This window comes from Octopus sinensis, linkage group LG2 (genome assembly GCF_006345805.1).
Source record: "Octopus sinensis linkage group LG2, ASM634580v1, whole genome shotgun sequence".
NCBI classification, from domain to species: Eukaryota; Metazoa; Mollusca; class Cephalopoda; order Octopoda; family Octopodidae; genus Octopus; species Octopus sinensis.
The window spans coordinates 9,753,940-9,778,663 of NC_042998.1; the positions used below are offsets into that span (position 1 = coordinate 9,753,940).

The window sequence follows — 24,724 nt, forward strand, 5'->3', positions numbered from 1 at the left end:
AGAGTAAAAGAGAGTAAATAAATGAAGAATAGTGTGAAAAATGAATCGACAAATAGGCGCAGATATGACTGTGTAGTAGGAACTTTGCTTCCCAACCATATGGTTCCAGGTTCAATCTCACTGCCTGGCAACTTGGGCAAGTGTCTTCTGCTATTCTGCTATAGCTTTGGGCCAACCAAAGCCTTGTGAGTAGATCTGATAGGTGGAAACTGAAAGAAGCCTATTGTATATATATATATATATGTGTGTGTGTGTGCATGTCTTTGTCTGTTCCCCTTCACTGCTGGGTGTGTATGTGTCCTTGTAACCTAGCAGTTCAGCATTAGAGACTAATAGAATAAGTACCAGGCTTTAAAAAATGGTACTGGGTGTCGATTAGTTTGACTAAAAATTCTTCAAGGTATTGTACCAGCATGGCCACAGTCTAAGACTAAAATGGGTAAAAGATAAAAGAGAAAAGAATAATTAATAAGAAAGGCTGGTAATAGGGGACAAGAATTTGAAACTAGAAATTTCCTCTCTGTTCCTTATTCATCATCATCATCATCATCATTTAGCGTCTGCTTTCCATGCTAGCATGGGTTGGACGGTTCAACTGGGGTCTGTGAAGCCAGAAGGCCACACCAGGCCCAGTCTGATCTGGCAGTGTTTCTACGGCTGGATTCCCTTCCTAACGCCAACCACTCCGTGAGTGTAGTAGGTGCTTTTTACGTGCCACCCGCACAGGTGCCAGATGGAGCTGGCAAACGGTCACGGACGGATGGTGCTTTTTATGTGCCACCGGCACGGGGGCCAGGCGAGGCTGGCAACGGCCACAAACAGATGGTGCTTTTTACGTGTCACCGGCACGGAGAAAGAGTTTTAAATGCTCATTCAATTTATTTGAATGTACACAGATATATGAAACATTTTAACGACTAATTAAATGCTCAACTGTTAAATAGAAGATCATCCGATATTGAAAGCAACTACTTTAATGGAAACTGTCCCATTTATGGTAATAGGAAAACATTCAACAAGTGTAATACAATATCAGTTAATGTGTATGTGTGTGCGTGTACACACTTCTGCAGCAGGATCTGTTTTCCCTAAGCTGGGTTTGTCAGTCATATGAGATCTCATGAGAGCATTTACTAATTGTGACTTTCTATAAAGACATAGCAACCACTCAGCCTCTGTGTGTGTGTGTGTGTGTGTGTTACGTATGCATTCTGCATTCAAAATATGTTTGTGTGCAGTTGATTCATCCCTGCCTTGCCGTAACTATTTTTCAGAATTCTTTTTGTATTAACAAGTACATTCTTTTATTCTTTTACATGTTTCAATCATTGGCCATGCTGGAGCACTGCCTTAAAGGGTTTCAGTCGAAGAAATCGACCCCCATGACTTATTCTTTGTAAGCCCAGTACTTATTCTATCAATCTCTTTTGCTGAAATTTTAAATTACAGTGTCATAAACACACCAACGTCGGTTGTCAAGCATTGGTGGGGGGACAAACAAAGACACACAAACACACACATATATACAAAAATGTATATGTATATGATGAGTTTCTTACAGTTTCCATCTACCAAATCCACTAACAAGGCTCTGGTCGGCCCGAGTCTATAGTAGAAGACACTTGCCCAAGGTGCCATGCAGTGGGACTGAACCCAGAACCATGTGGTTGGGAAGCAAGCTTCTTACCACACAGCCATATATTTTTATTAATGTTTAGCAGAAGTAACAGAGTGACTCAAGGGTTCAGAGTTTCGTGCATTGGCACTCAGTTGTTGTATTGCTTCTGCTAAATATTAATATATATATATATATATATATATGACAGACTTCCTCACAGTTTCCGTTGCCCAAATATACCCACAGGGCACTGGTCAGCCTGGGATTATCATAGAAGACATTCATCCAAGGTGTCATATGGGACTGAACCTAAAACCATATATTTGCATGTGTATTTTATTTACCTTTACTTAAAATAAAGGGAAGCGAAGATGGCCTGAACAATATATATATATATATGTGCTGAGACCCCCTTCGGTCATGACTGACCATGGGATTGTGCCTAGAAAGTTACCATCCCAGGCACAAGTCTGGGCAAGGTTGTTTATGGAAGACCAGCAGTCGCCCATGCATACCGGCCACCCCTCTCCTCGCCACCAGTGTTATCCAAGGGAAAGGCAAAGGGGCCGATACAGCTTGGCACCTGTGACATTGGAACTTATTTCTACAGCTGAGTGAACTGGAGCAACATGAAAAAAGTGTCTTGCTCAAGAACACAACATGTAGCCCGGTCCGGGATTCGAACTCACAACCTCACGGTCATAAGCTCGATGCTCTAAACACTAAGCCATGCACCTTCACACACACACACATATATATATTTATTAGTAGTGAAGAAGACCCATCCTCCACGGCAGAAGTGTTGGTGTTGCTTCCCCTTCTGAAAAGGATTGGCCTATAAGAGTCCTATGTCAGTAGGAAGCACCCACCACACTCTGTAGAGTGTCTGGTGTTAGGAAGGGCATCCAGCTGTGGAAACCAAAGCATATCAGACTGCAACCGGGTGTATCTCTCCTGCTTACCAGTTCTGGTCAAACTGTCCAACCCATTCCAGTATGGAAAACTTACATCAAAGGCGGATAAGGATGAGGATGATGATGAGGATGATGATAGTTATGATGGTGGTGATGGTGGTGATGTGGTGATGGTGGTGATGATGATGATGATGGTGATGATGGTGATGGTGATGATGATGATGATGGTGATGATGGTGATGATGATGATGATGATGATGATGATGATGGTGATGATGATGATGATGATGGTGATGATGATGGTGATGATGATGGTGATGATGATGATGTGGTGGTGGTGGTGGTGGTGGTGGTAGTGGTGGTGGTGGCGGCAGTGGTAGTGATGGTGGTGGTGGTGGTGATGATGATGATGATGATGATGGTGATGATGATGATGATGCAGAGCAGATGTACTGTAGTATTTATTTTAGTCCAATCCAGTTCAGGCTTAAAAACATTTTGTAAACATTTCAAGAGGACAAAATACAAATAATAGATTGAAGTCTATCTGGTTGACTATATTATGAATCATTTTCCAGAACTGGCCAAGTGTTTATTTTGTGTATATTTTAGGCGCAGGCATGGTTGTGTAATTAGGAAGCTTGCTTTGTAAACATGTGGTTTTGGGTTCAGTCCCACTGCAAAACACCTTGGGCAAGTGGTTTCTGCTATGGCCTCAAGCAAACCAATGCTTTATGAATGATTTTGGTAGATGGAAACTGTGTGGAAGCTTATCTTTTATATATATATACTATAGTATATAGTATATATATATATATATATACTATATACTATAACCTCCGTGCCGGTGGCACGTAAAAAGCAGCATCCAATCGTGACCGTTTGCCAGCCTTGTCTGGCACCTGTGCAGGTGGCACGTAAAAAGGACCCACTACACTCACGTAGTTGTTGGCGTTAGGAAGGGCATCCAGCTGTAGAAACACTGCCAGATCAGACTGGGCCTGGTGCAGCCTACTGGCTCCCCAGACCCCAGTTGAACCGTCCAACCCATGCTAGCATGGAAAACGGACGTTAAATGATGATGATGATGATGATGATGATGATATATATATATTTCATTTCTACTTTTACTCATTTCAGTTATTAGACTGTGCCATGCTGGAGCACCAACTTGAATTCTTTTAGTTGAATGAATTGACCCCAGTACTTTACCTTTTTTGAAGCTTGGTACTTATTCTATCAGTCTTTTATTGCTGAACTGCTAGTTTATGGGGGATGTAAACAAACTAACACTGGTTGTTAAGCAGTGATAGGGGACAAACACAGGCACAAAGACACATACATACATTTTACTATGACAGACTTCTTTCAGTTTCTGTCTATCAAATCCATTAACAAAGCTTTGGTTGGCCCAAGGCTATAGTAGAAGACACTTACCCAAAGTGCCACACAGTGGGACTGAACTCAGAACCATGTGGTTGGAAATCAAACTTCTTGCCACACAGCCATGCCTGTGCCTATAGATAAGTGTGTGTTTCTGCCTTTGCATTTGTCCCCCGGAGGTGCAATGGCCCAGTGGTTAGGGCAGCGGACTCGCGGTTTCGATTCCCAGACCAGGCGTTGTGTGTGTTTATTGAGTGAAAACACCTAAAAAGCTCCATGAGGCTCCAGCAGGGGTGGTGGTGACCCCTGTTGTACTCTTTCGCCACAACTTTCTCTCACTCTTCCTTCCTGTTTCTTGAGTGACGTTGCGAAGGACTGGCATCCCCTCCAGCTGGGGGGAACACATACACCACAGAAACCGGGAAACCGGGCCCATGAACCTGGCTATGCTTGAAAAGGGCAACATTTATCGTTTTTTATTTCTCCCCCACTGTTGACAACTGGTTTTGCTTTGTTTATATCTCTGTAACTTAGCAGTTCAGCAAAAGAGATTGATAGTATCAGACTCAAAAGGTACAAGTACTGAAATCAATTTGTTCAGCTAAACCCTTCAAGGCAGTACCGCAATATGGTCACAGTCCAATGACTGAAACAAGTAAAGGATAGAAGAAAATATGTCAAAAAGAAAAAAAGCTTCAGCCATCACTTGAGCTAGAAATAGCTAACAACAATACAGCAATGGAGAAGCTTCTGTGCTCTTTACTCTTTTACTTGTTTCAGTCATTTGACTGCGGCCATGCTGGAGCACCGCCTTTAGTCGAGCAAATCAACCCCGGGACTTATTTTTTGTAAGCCCAGTACTTATTCTATTGGTCTCTTTTGCCGAACCGCTAAGTGACGGGGACGTGAACACACCAGCATCGGTTGTCAAGCAATGCTAGGGGGACAAACACAGACACACAAACATATACACACACATACATATATATATATATATATATATACACATATATACGACAGGCTTCTTTCAGTTTCCGTCTACCAAATCCACTCACAAGGCTTTGGTCGGCCCGAGGCTATAGCAGAAGACACTTGCCCAAGATGCCACGCAGTGGGACTGAACCCAGAACCATGTGGCTGGTTAGCAAGCTACTTACCACACAGCTACTCCTGCGCCTACAAACAGCAGTTAAATTTTCTCTCAAATCTTACCCTGTAACCTTGAAGACAGAAATAGCACACTGAATAATGAAGTTATGCATGCACTATACCTGGGAAAAAGGCACGATGACTGAAGCTGGTATGCCTTTGCTCATAGGTCTGCTCAATCAGCCTACCTTTGTTGCTGAATAACAATGATCTCATTTACATACCACCAATGCTAGAACACCTCATTTTCCCATTTCAACTCATAAACCCAAGAAATTGTGTTTCTGTTAAAATACTCTGGTTGCTGTCTTCTTCTTCTTCTTCTTCTTGTTCTCCTTCTTCTTCTGGTTCACCTTCTTCTTCTTCTGGTTCTCCTTCTTCTTCTTCTTCTTCTTCTTCTTCTGGTTCTCCTCCTTCTTCTTCTCCTCCTCCTCCTCCAATCAGGACTCATGCCATTAGCCACAAAGAATAATCTCTAATTCGAGTCTACTCTAAGCTACTAAGAATGCGTGTCGTAACTTGAAGATCCACCCACCACACGCGATAGACTGGCAGTTGCACAGGCGCGAAAGCTATGTTGTTATCCTCATTCCATAAACGGTGGCTTTTAATGGGTGGAGAGCTGAACCATCCTGGGGTACAGAGGATTCACAATCTAGACTAGGGTCTGAAAGTTTACCACACCATAGTGGGTTACACCATGGTTCCTCTGCTTTGTGGCAGAAGTAGGAAGAAAGAGTGAGAGAAAGTTGTGGTGAAAGAACGCAGCAGGGTTCGCCAGACCCCCACCCCACCGCCGGAGCAACGTGGAGCTTAGTTGTTTTTTGCTTAATAAACACTCACAATGCTCGGTCTGGGAATCGAAACCGCGTTCTTACGACTGCGCATCTGCTGCCCTAACCACTGGGCCATTGCGCCTCCACTGCTGGTTACTGTTGTTGGTAGATGTATTTAGATCAAGCAAGACCATGGTGATGATGCCAAGATAATCTTTTGGGAAATGGCTATAAATAGCAAGATAGGCACCCTTCCTTCCAATGTATGCACACACACTTGCATACACACACACACACACACACACACACACACCAACACAGTGTTTCCCAACCATTCCTTTGATTCCTGTTTTACTCAAGTGGACCCTGCCTAGCTAGTCAATGTTAAAAAAATCCTATTATATTTTTATAATTAAATATTATTAGGAATTGTATAAATATAATTATTAAAATATTTTGTGCATTGTGGAAATATAACCAATTTATTGCAGATAAGTTTTAACAACAAAATCTTATATGGACCCCCCATCAAGGGCCATGTGAACCCCAGTTAAGAACCACTGCACCAACATACATGCATGATACACACATATACATGGGTGATCTGCTGGAGAGAATGGTAAATAGTTAATGGACAAAGGAATAGTATAAAAAACTTAGAAAAACTCTTATATATTTTGCAGACAGGCCTTGTCTTTCATTGTGACCTGGTGATTACCGCCCGTTGATAAGAGACAATAATCTCGAAACCGGTCCGGTGCGTATCACTCAGGCTTACGAGAAAGGGATGGCCTCCCTTTGCAAATACTTTAAGGGCACAGAAAGTGTGTCTAAAGCCAGCTGGAGACGATGATCTCCTGGGGCTAAAAAGCTACAGTAACACACCCCCCCTTTGTGGTTAGCCATATTAAGATGGCTTTTATACTTTACATGGAATAGTATAAATCTTCTTGATAGAATGTTATTTCCTAAGATGGTACTTTACATATACTTGTTGTTCAGCCCCAGGTTAGTTCTTAGTAGCAATATAGGACCCAAGGCAACTCAATGCACTGGACTCTATAATAGTCATTTATTGAAAGTGGCAAGCTGGCAGAATCGGTAGCACGCTGGGCAAAATGCATAGCCATATTTCATCTGCCGTTACGTTCTGAGTTCAAATTCTGCCAAGGTCGACTTTGCCTTTTTATCCTTTCAGGGTCGATAAATTAAGTACCAGTTACGCACTGGGGTCAATATAATCGACTTAACCCCTTTGTCTGTCCTTGTTTGTCCCCTCTGTGTTTAGCCCCTTGTGGGTAATAAAGAAATAGGTATTTCATCTATCTTTACATTCTGAGTTCAAAGTCCGTTGAGGTCATCTTTGCCTCTCATCCTTTCGGGGTCGATAAATTAAGTACCAGTTGCATACTGGAGTCAATCTAATTGACTGGCCCCATCCCCCCAAATTTTGGGCTTTGTGCCTAGAGTAGAAAAGAATATTCATTTACTGACTGCAATCCACAGCATACATAGATCAGAATTGGGTCCCAGACTTGTGGGTCCCTCAAGCAATTGTCCAGTATATCCCTACCTTAAGAGAGCCCTGCCAAGCAGACTTATAATTAGAGATATTTCAAACTATTTAAGATTATATTATCCAGTGTAATATTATCTTTTTTTAAGATATGATTACAATGTAGGGAAATTTGGCTCTTATTTCTAGCGATTCAAACAACCATAGAGAGGCTCTCTCACTGCCTTAGCCTACATAAGGTTGAGAAAATGTGTGTGTACTTTATGATTAATTGTTATGTCACCTTCATTGACCTAATTTTTATTACAATGGATTACACAAGGTAATTATTATCATATATTATTTTTTAATGTATGCTGATATCATTACTGGTTGTTTTATCAGAAAAGGGAAGTTTATAATCAGATAGTTTCCAATGTTAATTTCTATTGATAATCAAAAATTCAACATTTTTGTGTGTAGGTAGATGACTGCAGCTTGATAACAGGGGCTGTGTTCCCAACTGTAGAACTCTTGGTAAAGTTTTATACCAGATTGCCATTGACACAACCAAAAAAAAGTGGGGAAAAAAAGGAAAAAAAGTAGAGAAAAGGTAAGAAAGTGAAAGGAAAAACATCAATGCAGCACCAAATGCTTCAATTGGTTGCACACCCCAAGGCTCAATGACACCTACGAAAGCAAGCCAGCATACTTGTTTGTTCCTTCTCGAGCCATCCTGGCTCATAAGGGCCAGTTTCCCGGTTTCCTTGGTGTATAGGTTCCCCACCTGGACAGGACGCCGGTCCGTCGCAGGTGATCTGCAAGATGCAGGAGGAAAGAGTGAAAGAAAGTTGTGGCGAAAGAATCAGCAGAAGTTTAGCCATTACCTTCTGCCGGAGTTGCATGGAGCTTAGGTATTTTGCTTATAAACATACACATCGCCCGGTCTGAGATTCGAACCCGCGATCCTTTGACTATGAGTCCACTGCTCTAACCACTAGGCCATGTGCCTCCACAAGCCAGCATACTTGCAGCATTACCATGGGCAATGACAAGGCTAAGGCACTGGAAAAGCCAAGCATTCTCATGGGCATCATCTGGCACCTTGGTGAAGTGAGCTGCCCACAATGACATGAACTTCATGGTTAGTGGCCTGGTCCCTCCAAACGTCTCAAATGCCACAAGAAGAGATAGTTCATTGTCAGGTCCTGATATTTCAGGGTTTTTGTTCCATTCATCTATGGAATATTAGCGAAATCTTCATCTCACACCATACCACAACACCCCACCCCCAATTTAATTATTTCATTTCTTAGAAATAAATATTGAAATCAAGCTGGCAGAAACATCAGCATGTGGGGTGAAAAACTTAGCAGTACTTCGTCTGCCATTACGTTCTGAGTTCAAATTCTGCCAAGGTCAACTTTGCCTTTCATCCTATCGGGGTCGATTAAATAAGTACCAGTTACACACTGAGGTCGATATAATCGACTTAATCCGTTTGTCTGTCCTTGTTTGTCCTCTCTGTGTTTAGCCCCTTGTGGGTAGTAAAGAAATAGGTATTTCATCTATCTTTACATTCTGAGTTCAAATTCTGCCAAGGTCGACTTTGCCTTTTTATCCTTTCAGGGTCGATAAATTAAGTACCAGTTACGCACTGGGGTCAATATAATCGACTTAACCCCTTTGTCTGTCCTTGTTTGTCCCCTCTGTGTTTAGCCCCTTGTGGGTAGTAAAGAAATAGGTATTTCATCTATCTTTACGTTCTGAGTTCAAATTCTGCCAAGGTCGACTTTGCCTTTTTATCCTTTCAGGGTCGATAAATTAAGTACCAGTTACGCACTGGGGTCAATATAATCGACTTAACCCCTTTGTCTGTCCTTGTTTGTCCCCTCTGTGTTTAGCCCCTTGTGGGTAATAAAGAAATAGGTATTTCATCTATCTTTACGTTCTGAGTTCAAATTCTGCCAAGGTCGACTTTGCCTTTTTATCCTTTCAGGGTCGATAAATTAAGTACCAGTTACGCACTGGGGTCAATATAATCGACTTAACCCCTTTGTCTGTCCTTGTTTGTCCCCTCTGTGTTTAGCCCCTTGTGGGTAATAAAGAAATAGGTATTTCATCTATCTTTACGTTCTGAGTTCAAATTCTGCCAAGGTCGACTTTGCCTTTTTATCCTTTCAGGGTCGATAAATTAAGTACCAGTTACGCACTGGGGTCAATATATCGACTTAACCCCTTTGTCTGTCCTTGTTTGTCCCCTCTGTGTTTAGCCCCTTGTGGGTAATAAAGAATAGGTATTTCATCTATCTTTACGTTCTGAGTTCAAATTCTGCCAAGGTCGACTTTGCCTTTTTATCCTTTCAGGGTCGATAAATTAAGTACCAGTTACGCACTGGGGTCAATATAATCGACTTAACCCCTTTGTCTGTCCTTGTTTGTCCCCTCTGTGTTTAGCCCCTTGTGGGTAATAAAGAAATAGGTATTTCATCTATCTTTACATTCTGAGTTCAAAGTCCGTTGAGGTCATCTTTGCCTCTCATCCTTTCGGGGTCGATAAATTAAGTACCAGTTGCATACTGGAGTCAATCTAATTGACTGGCCCCATCCCCCCAAATTTTGGGCTTTGTGCCTAGAGTAGAAAAGAATATTCATTTACTGACTGCAATCCACAGCATACATAGATCAGAATTGGGTCCCAGACTTGTGGGTCCCTCAAGCAATTGTCCAGTATATCCCTACCTTAAGAGAGCCCTGCCAAGCAGACTTATAATTAGAGATATTTCAAACTATTTAAGATTATATTATCCAGTGTAATATTATCTTTTTTTAAGATATGATTACAATGTAGGGAAATTTGGCTCTTATTTCTAGCGATTCAAACAACCATAGAGAGGCTCTCTCACTGCCTTAGCCTACATAAGGTTGAGAAAATGTGTGTGTACTTTATGATTAATTGTTATGTCACCTTCATTGACCTAATTTTTATTACAATGGATTACACAAGGTAATTATTATCATATATTATTTTTTAATGTATGCTGATATCATTACTGGTTGTTTTATCAGAAAAGGGAAGTTTATAATCAGATAGTTTCCAATGTTAATTTCTATTGATAATCAAAAATTCAACATTTTTGTGTGTAGGTAGATGACTGCAGCTTGATAACAGGGGCTGTGTTCCCAAACTGTAGAACTCTTGGTAAAGTTTTATACCAGATTGCCATTGACACAACCAAAAAAAAGTGGGGAAAAAAAGGAAAAAAAGTAGAGAAAAGGTAAGAAAGTGAAAGGAAAAACATCAATGCAGCACCAAATGCTTCAATTGGTTGCACACCCCAAGGCTCAATGACACCTACGAAAGCAAGCCAGCATACTTGTTTGTTCCTTCTCGAGCCATGCCTGGCTCATAAGGGCCAGTTTCCCGGTTTCCTTGGTGTATAGGTTCCCCACCTGGACAGGACGCCGGTCCGTCGCAGGTGATCTGCAAGATGCAGGAGGAAAGCGTGAAAGAAAGTTGTGGCGAAAGAATCAGCAGAAGTTTAGCCATTACCTTCTGCCGGAGTTGCATGGAGCTTAGGTATTTTGCTTATAAACATACACATCGCCCGGTCTGAGATTCGAACCCGCGATCCTTTGACTATGAGTCCACTGCTCTAACCACTAGGCCATGTGCCTCCACAAGCCAGCATACTTGCAGCATTACCATGGGCAATGACAAGGCTAAGGCACTGGAAAAGCCAAGCATTCTCATGGGCATCATCTGGCACCTTGGTGAAGTGAGCTGCCCACAATGACATGAACTTCATGGTTAGTGGCCTGGTCCCTCCAAACGTCTCAAATGCCACAAGAAGAGATAGTTCATTGTCAGGTCCTGATATTTCAGGGTTTTTGTTCCATTCATCTATGGAATATTAGCGAAATCTTCATCTCACACCATACCACAACACCCCACCCCCAATTTAATTATTTCATTTCTTAGAAATAAATATTGAAATCAAGCTGGCAGAAACATCAGCATGTGGGGTGAAAAACTTAGCAGTACTTCGTCTGCCATTACGTTCTGAGTTCAAATTCTGCCAAGGTCAACTTTGCCTTTCATCCTATCGGGGTCGATTAAATAAGTACCAGTTACACACTGAGGTCGATATAATCGACTTAATCCGTTTGTCTGTCCTTGTTTGTCCCCTCTGTGTTTAGCCCCTTGTGTGTAGTAAAGAAATAGGTATTTCGTCTGCCGCTACGTTCTGAGTTCAAATTATGCCAAGGTCAACTTTGCCTTTTATCCTATCGGGGTCGATTAAATAAGTACCAGTTACACACTGAGGTCGATATAATCGACTTAATCCGTTTGTCTGTCCTTGTTTGTCCCCTCTGTGTTTAGCCCCTTGTGTGTAGTAAAGAAATAGGTATTTCGTCTGCCGCTACGTTCTGAGTTCAAATTATGCCAAGGTCGATTTTGCCTTTCATCCTATCGGGGTCGATTAAATAAGTACCAGTTACACACTGAGGTCGATATAATCGACTTAATCCGTTTGTCTGTCCTTGTTTGTCCTCTCTGTGTTTAGCCCCTTGTGGGTAGTAAAGAAATAGGTATTTCGTCTGCCGTTACGTTCTCAGTTCAAATTTGCCTTTCATCCTTTCAGAGTCAATAAATTAAGTACCAGTTATGTCCTTGTTTGTCCCTTCTGTGTTTAGCCCGTTGTGGGCAATAAAGAGATAAGAAATAAAATATTGAAATCAAGTACAATACTTATATTTTAACCCTTTCATTACTCTATTTATTTTGAGATGTTCTGTGTTTCTTTCAATTAATTTTAAATATAACAAAGAATTCAGTAAAATAACTTAGTTATCGTTAAGCTAGTGTTAGGAACATAAATTGTGACTAAGGTTTGGTGAAAGATTTTAATTCAAAACTTATGAAAACAAGACATTTGTACTACAGAGCCAAGGCCGGTTTTGGCCGAGTTGGTAACGAAAGGGTTAAACACATTTTCAAAAATGTCTCTCTAAAGATAAGAATATGAAGAGGAGGACATTGTGTTATCAATGAGCAGAAACCTGACTGATGATGTGCCAAGGTTCAATATAATTACATTATATGCCTTCACTTGCTTTAGTAATTTACAGTGTGCATTTTATAGCAGCACCAGCATTAGAGAGGTTGTCAATACAAGACAGAAAGGTCCTCTCACCCCTGCACTGCAGTTTTGTTTAACCCTTTAGCATTTAAACTGACCATAGGCGCAGGAGTGGCTGTGTGGTAAGTAGCTTGTTTACCAACCACATGCTTCCGGGTTCAGTCCCACTGCGTGGCACCTTGGGCAAGTGTCTTCCACTATAGCCTCGGACCGACCAATGCCTTGTGAGTGGATTTGGTAGACGGAAACTGAAAGAAGCCGTCGTATATATGTATATATATATATGTATGTGTGTGTGTCTGTGTTCGTGTGTCTGTGTTTGTCTCTCTAGCATTGCTTGACAACCGATGCTGGTGTATTTATGTCCCTGTTACTTAGCGGTTCGGCAAAAGAGACCGATAGAATAAGTACTGGGCTTACAAAAGAATAAGTCCTGGGGTCGATTAAAGGCGGTGCTCCAGCATGGCCACAGTCAAATGACTGAAACAAGTAAAAGAGTAAAGAGAGTATATGAGGTCAAAATTTTTTTATGATCAAATGGGCCAGATCAGGCCGCTCACACTTACCATACAATGTCATTTGAAAAAAAAGTCACATCACTGAAATCTGAATGCTAAAAGATAATGAAGTAATAATTTCAGTGTGGAATAAAATTATAGGTGCAGGAGTGGCTGTGTGGTAAGAAGCTTGCTTACCAACCACATGGTTCCGGGTTCAGTCTCACTATGTGGCACCTTGGGCAAGTGTCTTCTACTATAGCCTCGAGCTGACCAAAGCCTTGTGAGTAGATTTGGTAGACGGAAACTGAAAGAAACCTGTCATATAAATGTGTGTGTGTGTCTTTGCTTGACAACTGATGTTGGTGCATTTACATCCCCATAACTCAGCGGTTCAGTGAGAGAGACCAATAGAATAAGTGCCAAGCTTTAAAAAATTAAATACTAGGGTCAATTTATTCTACCAAAATTTCTCAAAGGCAGTGCCCCAGCATCCCGAAAGTTAAATGACTGAAGCAAGTAAAAAGTAAAAGAAATTTGCATTGTTATCATGGTTACACCAATGATTCAATTCAGAGTTATTACTACATGTGAAAGAGCCATAATCCTAAGGATATCAAGTTGTTAAATAAGTATATTTATCTCTCATACTGCCTGACTTTTTATGGTCTAGATATCCTCCTGGAGTAATTTCATTGACCAGATCTGCAAGATTTCAGTAGCATGGATGCTCTGAATTACACTTTTCTCTATTAGATTATTATATGGTCTGATAGCAAAGTCTGTTAGAGGAGCTTTCTATGATAGTCACACGATTCTCTGAATCCATATCATATACTACAAATTTATATATATATATATATATATACAATATATCACGTAAAAAGCACCATCCGACCGTGGCCGTTTGCCAGACTTGTCTGGCACCTGTGCAGGTGGCACGTAAAAAGCCCCCACTACACTCATGGAGTGGTTGGCGTTAGGAAGGGCATCCAGCCGTAGAAACATTGCCAGATCAGACTGGGCCTGGTGCAGCCTTCTGGCTTCCCAGACCCCAGTTGCACCGTCCAACCCATGCCAGCATGGAAAGCGGACGCTAAACGATGATGATGATGATGATGATGATATATATATATATATATATAAAGGAGTTTGTATGATTGTGTATAGAGGGATATATATTATTCAAAGGAATTTCAACTCTCTGTTTTTTATGTTTTATTTATATTCTTTATAATATTAATGTAGAATACAGAATATATAGTATAAATAGTATATATAGTAAAATTAAATGAAGTATTGATTGTCTTATTGAATATCAAATATTAAGGGACTTGTATACTTTCTTGCATTATATATATATATATATAAATTTAAATTTAAAATGAGGGTGAGAAATTGGATATTAATTTAATTAACATCGATTTAACACCAGTGGTCTAGCTGAAAGTTCAGTAAATTGTATTATATACATATGAGAGGGATGACCACTATGTGGATAACCCTAATGCTAGAAGTAGATCCACTATGGTCTTACCATATGGTCTTCTCAAGAAAAATTTAGCAAACACCAGAACGTAAGCAAGCAAGAGAAATGAAAAGTAACAAATACAAATTATTCACATACATGTTTATTCACGCTTGCTTACGTTCTGGTGGTAAGACCATAGCAGATCTACTTCTAGCATAAGGGTTGTCCACATAGTGGTCATCCCTCTCATATGTATATAATACAATTTACTGAACTCTTAGATTTTAATATGCTAGACCACTGGTATTAAATTGATGTTAATTAAATTAATATCCAATTCCTCACCCTCATTTTAAATACACACACACACACACACACATACATCTCTCTCTCTCTCTCTCTGAAGTTCATATCTTCAGTTTATCTCAATGAAACTGATAATCTTAGCTCGTCTGATCATGTCATTTTTATTTTCAATGCTTATTTATCAATGTATTGTATTATTATCTGTGTGGTCTGTTAAATCTGAAAGCCATTAAACTGAGGACTTTTAAATTGCATATGCTTCACAATATTATTCTTGGTGGAAAGGAATGTTATTCATAGTATTGTTAACCGTAGTGTTTCAGTGGCCAGCTTATGTCTTACAGAATTTTATTTTGTTCCTCAAGTTCTGAGCTTGAAGTACTAGCAAGGACAATTTTAGCCTTTATCTCTCCAGGTTTAATGAGTACCAGTGATATAATGGAGTTAATGTAATTAACTATACCTCACCCCACAACAATGAATTATCATCATCATCATCATTTAGCGTCCGTTTTCCATGCTAGCATGGGTTGGACGGTTCAACTGGGATCTGTGAAGCCAGAAGGCTGCATCAGGCCCAGTCTGATCTGGCAGTGTTTCTACGGCTGGATGCCCTTCCTAACGCCAACCACTCTGTGAGTGTAGTGGGTGCTTTTTATGTGCCACCCACACAGGTGCCAGACAGAGCTGGCAAATGGCCACGAACGGATGGTGCTTTTACGTGCCACCGGCACAGGGGCCAGGCGAGGCTGGCAACAGACACGAACGGATGGTGCTTTCACTTGCTTGGATTCATCACTTGCTCTCTCTTTCTATGCCTTTATATTGGGACAATTTTCAATCACATTTGCAGAGATATTAATGTTTGTTGAGGAAGCAATATTTGTAGATGTACAAAACCTGAATAACTTTGTTTTATAGTATCATCAGATTAGTGAAGGCACGTAGCCTAGTGATAGGCTGTTGCTCTCACAATCATAAGATTGTGGTTTCAATACCCAGACTGGGTAGTCGGTTGTATTTTTTCAGCAAAACACTTCACTTCATGCTACTCTACAATCACTTTGACATTTGACCTGCAGCACATCAAACACCTGTACAAGCAAGGTTGATTTGATGGAAGGGGTGAGCTAATGTGCAGCACAACATTTTCAGTCTCTATATCTGATCCCATGGTGTGTTGTACTATTATTAACAGCTATAGGGACCTTCATTTCTTTAAATATTTCCTAAGCAAGCTAATAGTCATCATAATCATCGTTTAACGTCCGCTTTCCATGCTAGCATGGGTTGGACGATTTGACTGAGGGCTGGCGAACCAGATGGCTACACCAGGCTTCAATCTTGATCTGGCAGAGTTTCTACAGCTGGATGCCCTTCCTAACGCCAACCACTTCGAGAGTGTAGTGGGTGCTTTTACGTGCCACCGGCACGAGTACCAGTTTATGTGGGGCATCCATCCGACTAGGATATGGCCAACACTTTTATCAGTTTTACCATGCATACTGCCTTCTTCATCTTTATCATTTTAATGTCCACTTTTCCCTACTTGCATGTGTCAGATGGAATTCACAGAGACAGAATTCTTTTACTTGTCTCCAAACAAAGTAATATTTCTCTATGAATAGACAGGTTTTCAAAGAAGACTGGAAATAAAGAACACATGTTTGCTGATGATGCTGATTTATAACTATTGCAGATTATCAGGACAAGGAGACACACACATACACACACGATAGGATTTTTTCAATTTCTGCCTGCCAAATCCACTTGCAAGTCACTGGTCAACCTAGGGCTATAGAAGAAGATACTCGCCCAAAATGCCATGCAGTAGGACTGAACCTCAAATCATATGGTTGGGAAACAAACTTCTTAACCAAAAGTTTGATATTTTACTGTAGTATATATCTTTTACGTGTTTCAGATGCTGGGGCACAGCCTTAAAAGTTTTTTAGTTGAATGAATCGACCCCAGTACTTCTGAGTTCAAATGTCACCTGGGTTGACTTTGCCTTTTGATACTTTTGGGGTCAATGAAACAAGTACTAGTTGAGCACTGGGGTCAATATAATCAACTTGACCCTTCCTCTGAAATTGCTGGCCTTGTGCCAAAATTTGAAACCATTATTACATTTGTAGCTGAGGTGGTGAGCTGGTAAAGTCATTAGCCTGTCAAACAAAATGCTTAGAGGCATTTCATCCAGTTCTGAGTTCAGATTCAGCCATGGTAAACTTTACTTTTCATCCATTCAAGGTCAATGAAATAAGTACCAGTTGAGCACTGGGGTTGATACAATTACCTAACCTTTCCCCAAAAATTTCAGGCCTTGTGCCTAAAGTAGGAAAGATTATATCTGTACCTTTCTGGTTCTTTACTGTCTGGTTTCAAATCCTGTCAAAAATCAACTTTGCCTTTCAACCCTCTGGGGTCAATAAAGTATAGTTCCAGTCAAACACTGAGGCCGATAAAACATAGTAACAATCAAGTAACAGAGCTAATGGCATTGACTAATTCCCTCAGCACAAAATTGCTAGTGTTATGCTTTAATTAGAAACAATTATTATACCTGTAATTAAGGCAGAATCATTAGCATGTGAGACGAAATTCAAATACTGCCATGGTTGACTATGCTTTTCATTCTTTTGGGGTTGTAAAATAAAGTACCAATCAAGATCTGGAGTTCATTTAATCAACTAACCTTTCTACCCAAACTTGTGCTCTTGTGTCTATGTTGAAAGCAATTATATTTGTACTCTGGTGCGCATGTATATTTAATGCTGAATGTATGTGTTTTTATAAAAATGTGTGGTTAGAGTTCTTATTTCTGCTAAATGTGTGTGCTTTTTTTTGCATATTAAATGCATTTTCTGGTTTGGCATTAGACTCTCTATTACTAGAAACTGTTTCAACTTCTAGTAATAGATTTTATGCTTCTTCTAGAAGTAAACATTGAACCTAACTGTAGATATTTTATAAAGTATCTCTTGTTGCACAAAACCTTTTCTTCTGTCAAAGAAGAATATGACTGTCTCGGCTTTTGGCTGATGTAGTCTGAATTTTGTTAATAGGTTTCTTGTTTTCATACTTCAAAACATCCTTCAAAACTTCCATGCTTCCTGAGATTCGCCAACACTACGCCTGATTTTCTCCCCTCCATACACACGCAAGCATGTATCTGACTCATACATTGTTCACTTTCCAGACATTTGTACATTACTGCATATGCTTTATACATACTTTTGACAAGTTGCGGTGCACCTGAGCACTGTATACAATAATTTCATTATTATTATATTATACTTTTATTTCTTTTTCTTTTGGTGGGACAACCAGTTTTTAACCATTTTGATCCTAATCCTAACCCTCCTAAAACTGCCTCTGGTTCTATGATACAAACTTCCTATTTTAAAGGGATTTTAAGTAAAATTTTTCTTCAACATTTTATGTTAATCTATGACCCAAACACTAGCTTAATGATAAGAAAGTTCTTTTACTAAATTTTTCATTATTTTAAAAATTACTTGGAGCAAACGCAGAGTGATTCCACAGAAATATGCTAACAATAGTGAAACCGCTAGTCATTAGGTCTGATATATTAAAAGATATTGACAACCTATGACACGCATATTTTATGACCAAGCTATCTCTTCCCTCTATGGATTACTCCAAGGCCCAAACTTCTAAGTAAGAAGCTTCATGCTTAGAACTTCCCCTGTGTTTATGTAATGTTTTCCCCACAACTTCTCAAGTTCCGTTAATCATTTCCTCCGACTCTCTTCACCAATCAATAATAATCTGTCCCCTTTTCTACAAATAACGTTAACATTCTCTTATTCTCCGTACACAATCTCATCCACAATAACATTAACAATTTCCAATAGACGTACTCCACCCACCACCCTAACAGCACTATAGGCGTCCGGGTTTCCAGGAAGAAACAATATACCTTTACTGACTGCAAACCACAGCATACAAAGATCAGGGTTGGACCCTAAGGTTTTTAGGCATTCGAGTTCACTGCCTTGTGTGCCCATACCTGAAGACGGCTCTGTGCCTTGCCTGATAAACTGACAATACAAATATTTACATACAGGAACTAATAACTAATAAGGATCCACTACATGGTCGCTTGATCTGCCAGAAATAGTAGCTAAGTCTACCTGAAACTACGTCTCAAAAGCACACGTCTCAAAAAATCTATAGTGAGTGCAACTACAACGTGCTGTCTAACGCAGGCCGGTTAGCATAGACTCACCCGGTATCCCCAAACAAAAGAGTGATGAACGAACACCAAAATTAGTAGCATATGCTTCTGAAGTTCATTGTAAGGACATCAACAACTAACTACGTGGTGATCTTGTTTTGTAATGCATACTACTATTGAATACTATATCATGGAGTGCACAATGTGTTGCCATTAATATTAATAACGTAGCACATTTTCTGCAATTTATCATAATAAAGTATGCAATCATACTTTAGCAATTTAAATAACCTGCGATTATTCAACAACTTATGCTCTCTTTCTTTCTCTCACCCCTATTTCAAACTTTACACACTGTTCTTTCTGATATCTACCACTCTTTGGAACCCTTCTATTAATTTTTTTTTTCGAACTTTAAATTAACTGAACGGTCCACGCCAGATACAGACACAGGCTACTTCACTTACAAAACAAGTTGGTATTTTGCATTCATAGCTTATATTTTCAGTGTTTTACGCATTTGACAATTTCGATACAAGTACCATTTAGTTCTATTAAGTAACAACATTCTAAATCAAGTATATTACTACATATGGACCGAACAATTTACAGATCGTAATGCTGATGAAGGTTTGTTTTGAATAGACATAAAACTTTTTTCAAAGATAAAAACGAGGTATATTCAGTGGGATAGTGCTTGTTGGTTGTTATTGGCCTCGAAAAGACGAAATATAAATTCGTCCACAGCTGGATTGGATCTCACAACAATGAATACCGAACTAGATTCTGTAAAACAGTTTCGTCTTTACTGTTATCTCGATTGTGTTTTACGAGTGTAGCCGTGATGCATCTGAGATGAATGTTTGATTATAACATGAAAAACAAATTAAGTTTCTCGGGTTGTAAATACGCGGCAAGTAACAGATTTTCCACAAGCAGGTTTCCTTCCATGCATATATCTCCTATCCTTATATATTATACATAAATAAACAAAGCAGAAAAGAAATTAGATCGAGATTCAAAGTCTCTTAAAAGCAGTCGAGTGCTTTTAAGTATCTAAGTGTCATTTAATATCCGACACAATTTGCAAACTGTTTGGTTGCAGGGAACACACACACACACACACACACACACACACGCACACTGTAAAATTAAATAACCACCGAATGATAATATTACTAATATGTCACTGTAGAATAAAATAGGCAGTGTTCTGTAAAGAAATAACTGGCGATAATGTGGCGAAAAATACTTATGATGTCAAACGAAAACCTAAGTTTCAATCGACAAACACAGAAAGCATCTTAAATCCTACAATTGAAATTGTAAGTTTAAAAATAAAATTAAATACGAATATAAATTATATTTAAAAAAATAATAAGCGTACACAACTCGGAAAATATGGATTTAAGGATATGATTGTTTAAAGTGCAATTAGCATTGCCTATTAGGGAACGGGCAGTGCCCTTCCAATGTCAACAAAGGAAAAAATAAACATTAACATTAGATACTTACTTTTCTTGTTTTGGATTTAGTAAAAGTTGACGGATGAGAAAAACGAGAAAAGAAGCTTTTTGCCTTTCTTTTTTATATGTAGTAAATCGAATGAATGTTTCGGGTAAGTCCTCAAATATAAAAAAAAAACAATCCTCTGTCGCTTTTAGATTGAGAACAATAAAAAAATAATAAAGAAACTAAAGAAGCGAGTCTGTCTCGCTCTCGTAAAGTTCACAGGGAGAAAGAGAGAGAAATGCGAGCTACCGAGAGAGGCAGCTCCGAGCTTGGTTATCTATTGTGGAGTTGTATCATTTCAGGACGAAGGCATCACCCAATTCCTTCCGTCACGAGTTACAAACATCAGGTTGTTTGTCGGACACTTCACGATACCGTCTGATGTCAAATAGTCAGCTCTTAAATATTATAAATATATACACACTCACATACACACAGCAGATAATTTCTATATTTAGCATTATAATTGCACTCACATACACAGACACCCGCTGTCTTCTTATATATATACACACATATACATATAAGTGTGTGAATGTCAGACGAGTTTACAAATATATGTTGATATACGTGTACATGAATCGAGACGAAGAAATCAAAAGTGTGATAGTAAATATGTAAGGCAATCTACATTCGTGTGTCGGAAAGAGAGAATAGGAAAGAATAGAAGAGAGACTGCTTTGTTGACAATAATTTAATTAGTAATTTTCGCGAATTTCTCTTTCACTCTCTGTCTGTCTGTCTCTGCCTGCGTGTCTATCGTGTGTGTGTGTGTATAAATGTATGTCTATACATACATATAAATAAACAAACAAGGAAATTAAAATGTTTAATTAAATGTTTAACAATGACTCTACGAACTTCAAAATCAATATCTTCAATCTCATTAAGTAATTTAATATAATTGTCAATATAAAAGTAACCAAACGTAGGCAAACCAGCTGTCTATCGAACGATTTCGGTGATGCGATCATAAGAACACAGCAAGAAGAATATAAAAAACATTATGTAATTTGTGGTGTGATATCCGCCGTTTTAGTAGGTGCCCTTGAAGGATAACTCAGTACACAAAAACATATTTTACCCAATTTCTATGGCATTATTAGATATATAGAAAACGATTGCGAAATAAGTATATTCTAAAGACAACCGGCATCGACACGAATTGGATTATACAAATAAAAGACCTGTTGCTGTTCTATGTAAGATGAAGATTAACATTTTGGACAAGGCTTTTCATCAGAGAAAAATTCAACATACTTCTGTCTTTATTTCCAAAATCTTTTTGGAATTAATCAATGTCATTTACACTATTTATCCAATTTTGACTGGTAACAAACCACATTAGAATAAATTTTTGTTGTGTTTTTCTTTGTTTTTCGTTGTTTTTCTTCCTTTTCTGAAATTTTGTTTTTTATTGCCTTCACAGTGTTTACCGTTTTACAAAATTAAATAAGAAAATTGGACAAAACAGAGAACACAATTGAAAAAATTAAAAAGAAAAAAGAGAAGTAAAATACAATTCACCACCTTGGATTGAAAAGTTGGAGGTGCTGGGAAACCTCTCTAATGGCCATTGAGGTATGCCACCATGCTTACAGCATTGCTGCAGGTGATGGCGAGGCTGATGCACTGGAACAGCCAAGTGCCCTCACGAGTCTTACCAGTTACCTCTGCTGGGCAAGTTGCCAGTGAAGACAGGAATCTCGCAGTTAGTGGCCTGACCCCACCAAACGTCTCGAACGCCACAAGATGGAAAATGTAGTTACCCGACAGATTGCAGCATTTCAAGATTTTGTTCCACTTGGCCACAGAAGCTGTGGATCTCGCCCTGACTGCAGCATCCAGGATGTGAGAAGAAGCAAAGGAGTTGCTAGTTGCTGTCACATCCTAGACAAGGCATCAGCCTCACGACCAGGGACACAGGGTGAGGCCGGCAGGTCTCTTCCCATCACATCTGGACAATCCAGACAGTCCCAAAATGGAGGGGATGTTTGCCTGGGCCAAGCTCTTCTTGAATATCAGGTACAATTCCATATGATGCGCGAAGTGACCAGCATTCAGGTGGAAAGAAAGACCATGGAGGCCTGTGGAGTCAAGGAGCCTGTCACAATGACAGATCAAACTTGTGTGACAAACAACTCTGTGAGGTCCAATGCTTGAAAAGAACTCAACCATTTTCCCTCTGTGAGGCCCAACACTCAAAAGGAACTCAGCCACTTTGCTTCTGTGAGGCCCAACATTCAAAAGATGTTCTTTATATGCCACCAGCACGAGTGCATTTGGCTTGGTGGGTTTTCTCAAGCCAGAAGTCTTGGTCACTAGTCTTTGCTTCTGTGAGGCTCAAAGTTCGAAGATTATGCATCATCACCTCACCCCATGTCTTCCTGGGTCTACCTTTTCCACAGGTTCTCTCCACAGTTAGAGATTAGCACCTCTTTACACAGCTGTCCTTGTCCATATGCATCACATGACCATACCAGCTCAGTCATTTCTCTTGCATATCGCATCTGATTCCTCTTCTGCCTAACTTACACTCTGTCAAACATGCACACTTCACATCCAGCGAAATATACTGGCTTCATTTCTCTCAAGCCTACACATGTCCTCAGCTCTCATAATATGTTTCACTGCCATGCAGCATAGGTACAACTTGAGAACACTTTAAATAAAACTGAATCTCACTTTAAATCTTCCTTTATTTATTTTTTTATTAATATTATTAGTTTTTATGAGAAAGAATGAAAGATACATATAGGCGCAGGAGTGGCTGTGTGGTAAGTAGCTTGCCTACCAACCACATGGTTCCGGGTTCAGTCCCACTGCGTGGCATTTGGGCAAGTGTCTTCTGCTATAGCCCCGGGCCGACCAATGCCATGTGAGTGGATTTGGTAGACGGAAACTGAAAGAAGCCTGTCGTATATATGTATATATATGTATGTGTGTGTTTGTGTTTGTGTGTCTGTGTTTGTCCCCTTAGCATTGCTTCACAACCAATGCTGGTGTGTTTACGTCCCTGTCACTTAGCGGTTCGGCAAAAGAGACTGATAGAATAAGTACTGGGCTTACAAAGAATAAGTCCCGGGGTCGATTTGCTCGACTAAAGGTGGTGCTCCAGCATGGCCGCAGTCAAATGACTGAAAAGAGTAAAAGAGAGAGAGAGAGAGTAAATAAAATTGTAAAAAATCTTCAGTGACAGATATTGCCCATGTTAGTTAGCATCTGCTTTTGCTTTTCACTCAATTGAAATAAACACTTCAATATCACAGCAAGAAAGGAAGCACTTCTAAAACCGAAAGACACACATTCCTCGTGACATCAGAATTATTAATACACATCATCCGTTTATAAACTATTTACTTCCTCCTTTTGCTGTTGTACTTCAACGACAGTTTGTATGTTGACACAAGTCTTGTAAATAAAAATTGATAGTTTGGTCGACAATGAATGAGCAGAAACTAAAAGTGGAAGGTGACTGTTATGATTATTATTTATATTGTATGTAGGAATGATGGGGAAAATAAATTTACACTCACAATTATTACTGTTTTTCTCTTAATATTTTGTTGGCTAAATCCAGCTAAATTGGGCTGATCTGGCTGAATCTTGCTAAATCCAGTCCAAATATTCTACCTGTTTTATGTTCAAACAGGCCAGGTCCAGCCTGTCATACCTAACCTACAATGTCATTCTTAAAATAAACAATCAGGTGCAGGAGTGGCTGTGTGGTATGTAGCTTGGTTACCAATCACATAGTTCCAGGTTCAGTCCCACTGCATGACACCTTGAGAAGTGTCTTCTACTATAGCCTTAGGCCGACCAAAGCATTGTGAATGGATTTGGTTGATGGAAACTGAAAGAAGCCTGTTGTATATATATATATATATATAGGCGCAGGAGTGGCTGTGTGGTAAGTAGCTTGCTTACCAACCACATGGTTCCGGGTTCAGTCTCACTGCGTGGCACCTTGGGCAAGTGTCTTCTGCTATAGCCTCGGGCCAACCAATGCCTTGTGAGTGGATTTGGTAGACGGAAACTGAAAGAAGCCCGTTGTATATATGTATGTGCGTGTATGTTTGTGTGTCTGTGTTTGTCCCCCTAGCATTGCTTGACAACCGATGCTGGTGTGTTTATGTCCCCGTCACTTAGCGGTTCGGCAAAAAGAGACCGATAGAATAAGTACTGGGCTTACAAAGAATAAGTCCCCGGGGTCGAGTTGCTCGATTAAAGGCGGTGCTCCAGCATGGCCGCAGTC

The 24,724-nt window shown here is 39.8% G+C and overlaps 1 protein-coding gene across 5 annotated transcripts in view; it reads right to left on the bottom strand.

The window, feature by feature from the left end:
* LOC115232435 (probable low affinity copper uptake protein 2) overlaps window positions 1-20,951 on the bottom strand; it is a 37,760-nt gene extending 16,809 nt beyond the window's left edge. Inside the window, exon 1 of one of the 5 annotated variants that reach the window (XM_036511504.1) lies at window positions 20,469-20,951. Coding sequence is in view for 1 of the 5 variants with exons in the window: in XM_036511492.1 (XP_036367385.1) it covers window positions 19,848-19,908 (61 nt within the window). In the remaining 4 variants the exon portion in view is untranslated. Of the gene's footprint in view, window positions 1-19,847; window positions 19,925-20,468 lie in introns of those variants that run through there. The other 4 variants (XM_029802307.2, XM_036511500.1, XM_036511496.1 and 1 more) reach the window with 4 other exon arrangements.
* Window positions 20,952-24,724: the final 3,773 nt, after the last annotated feature.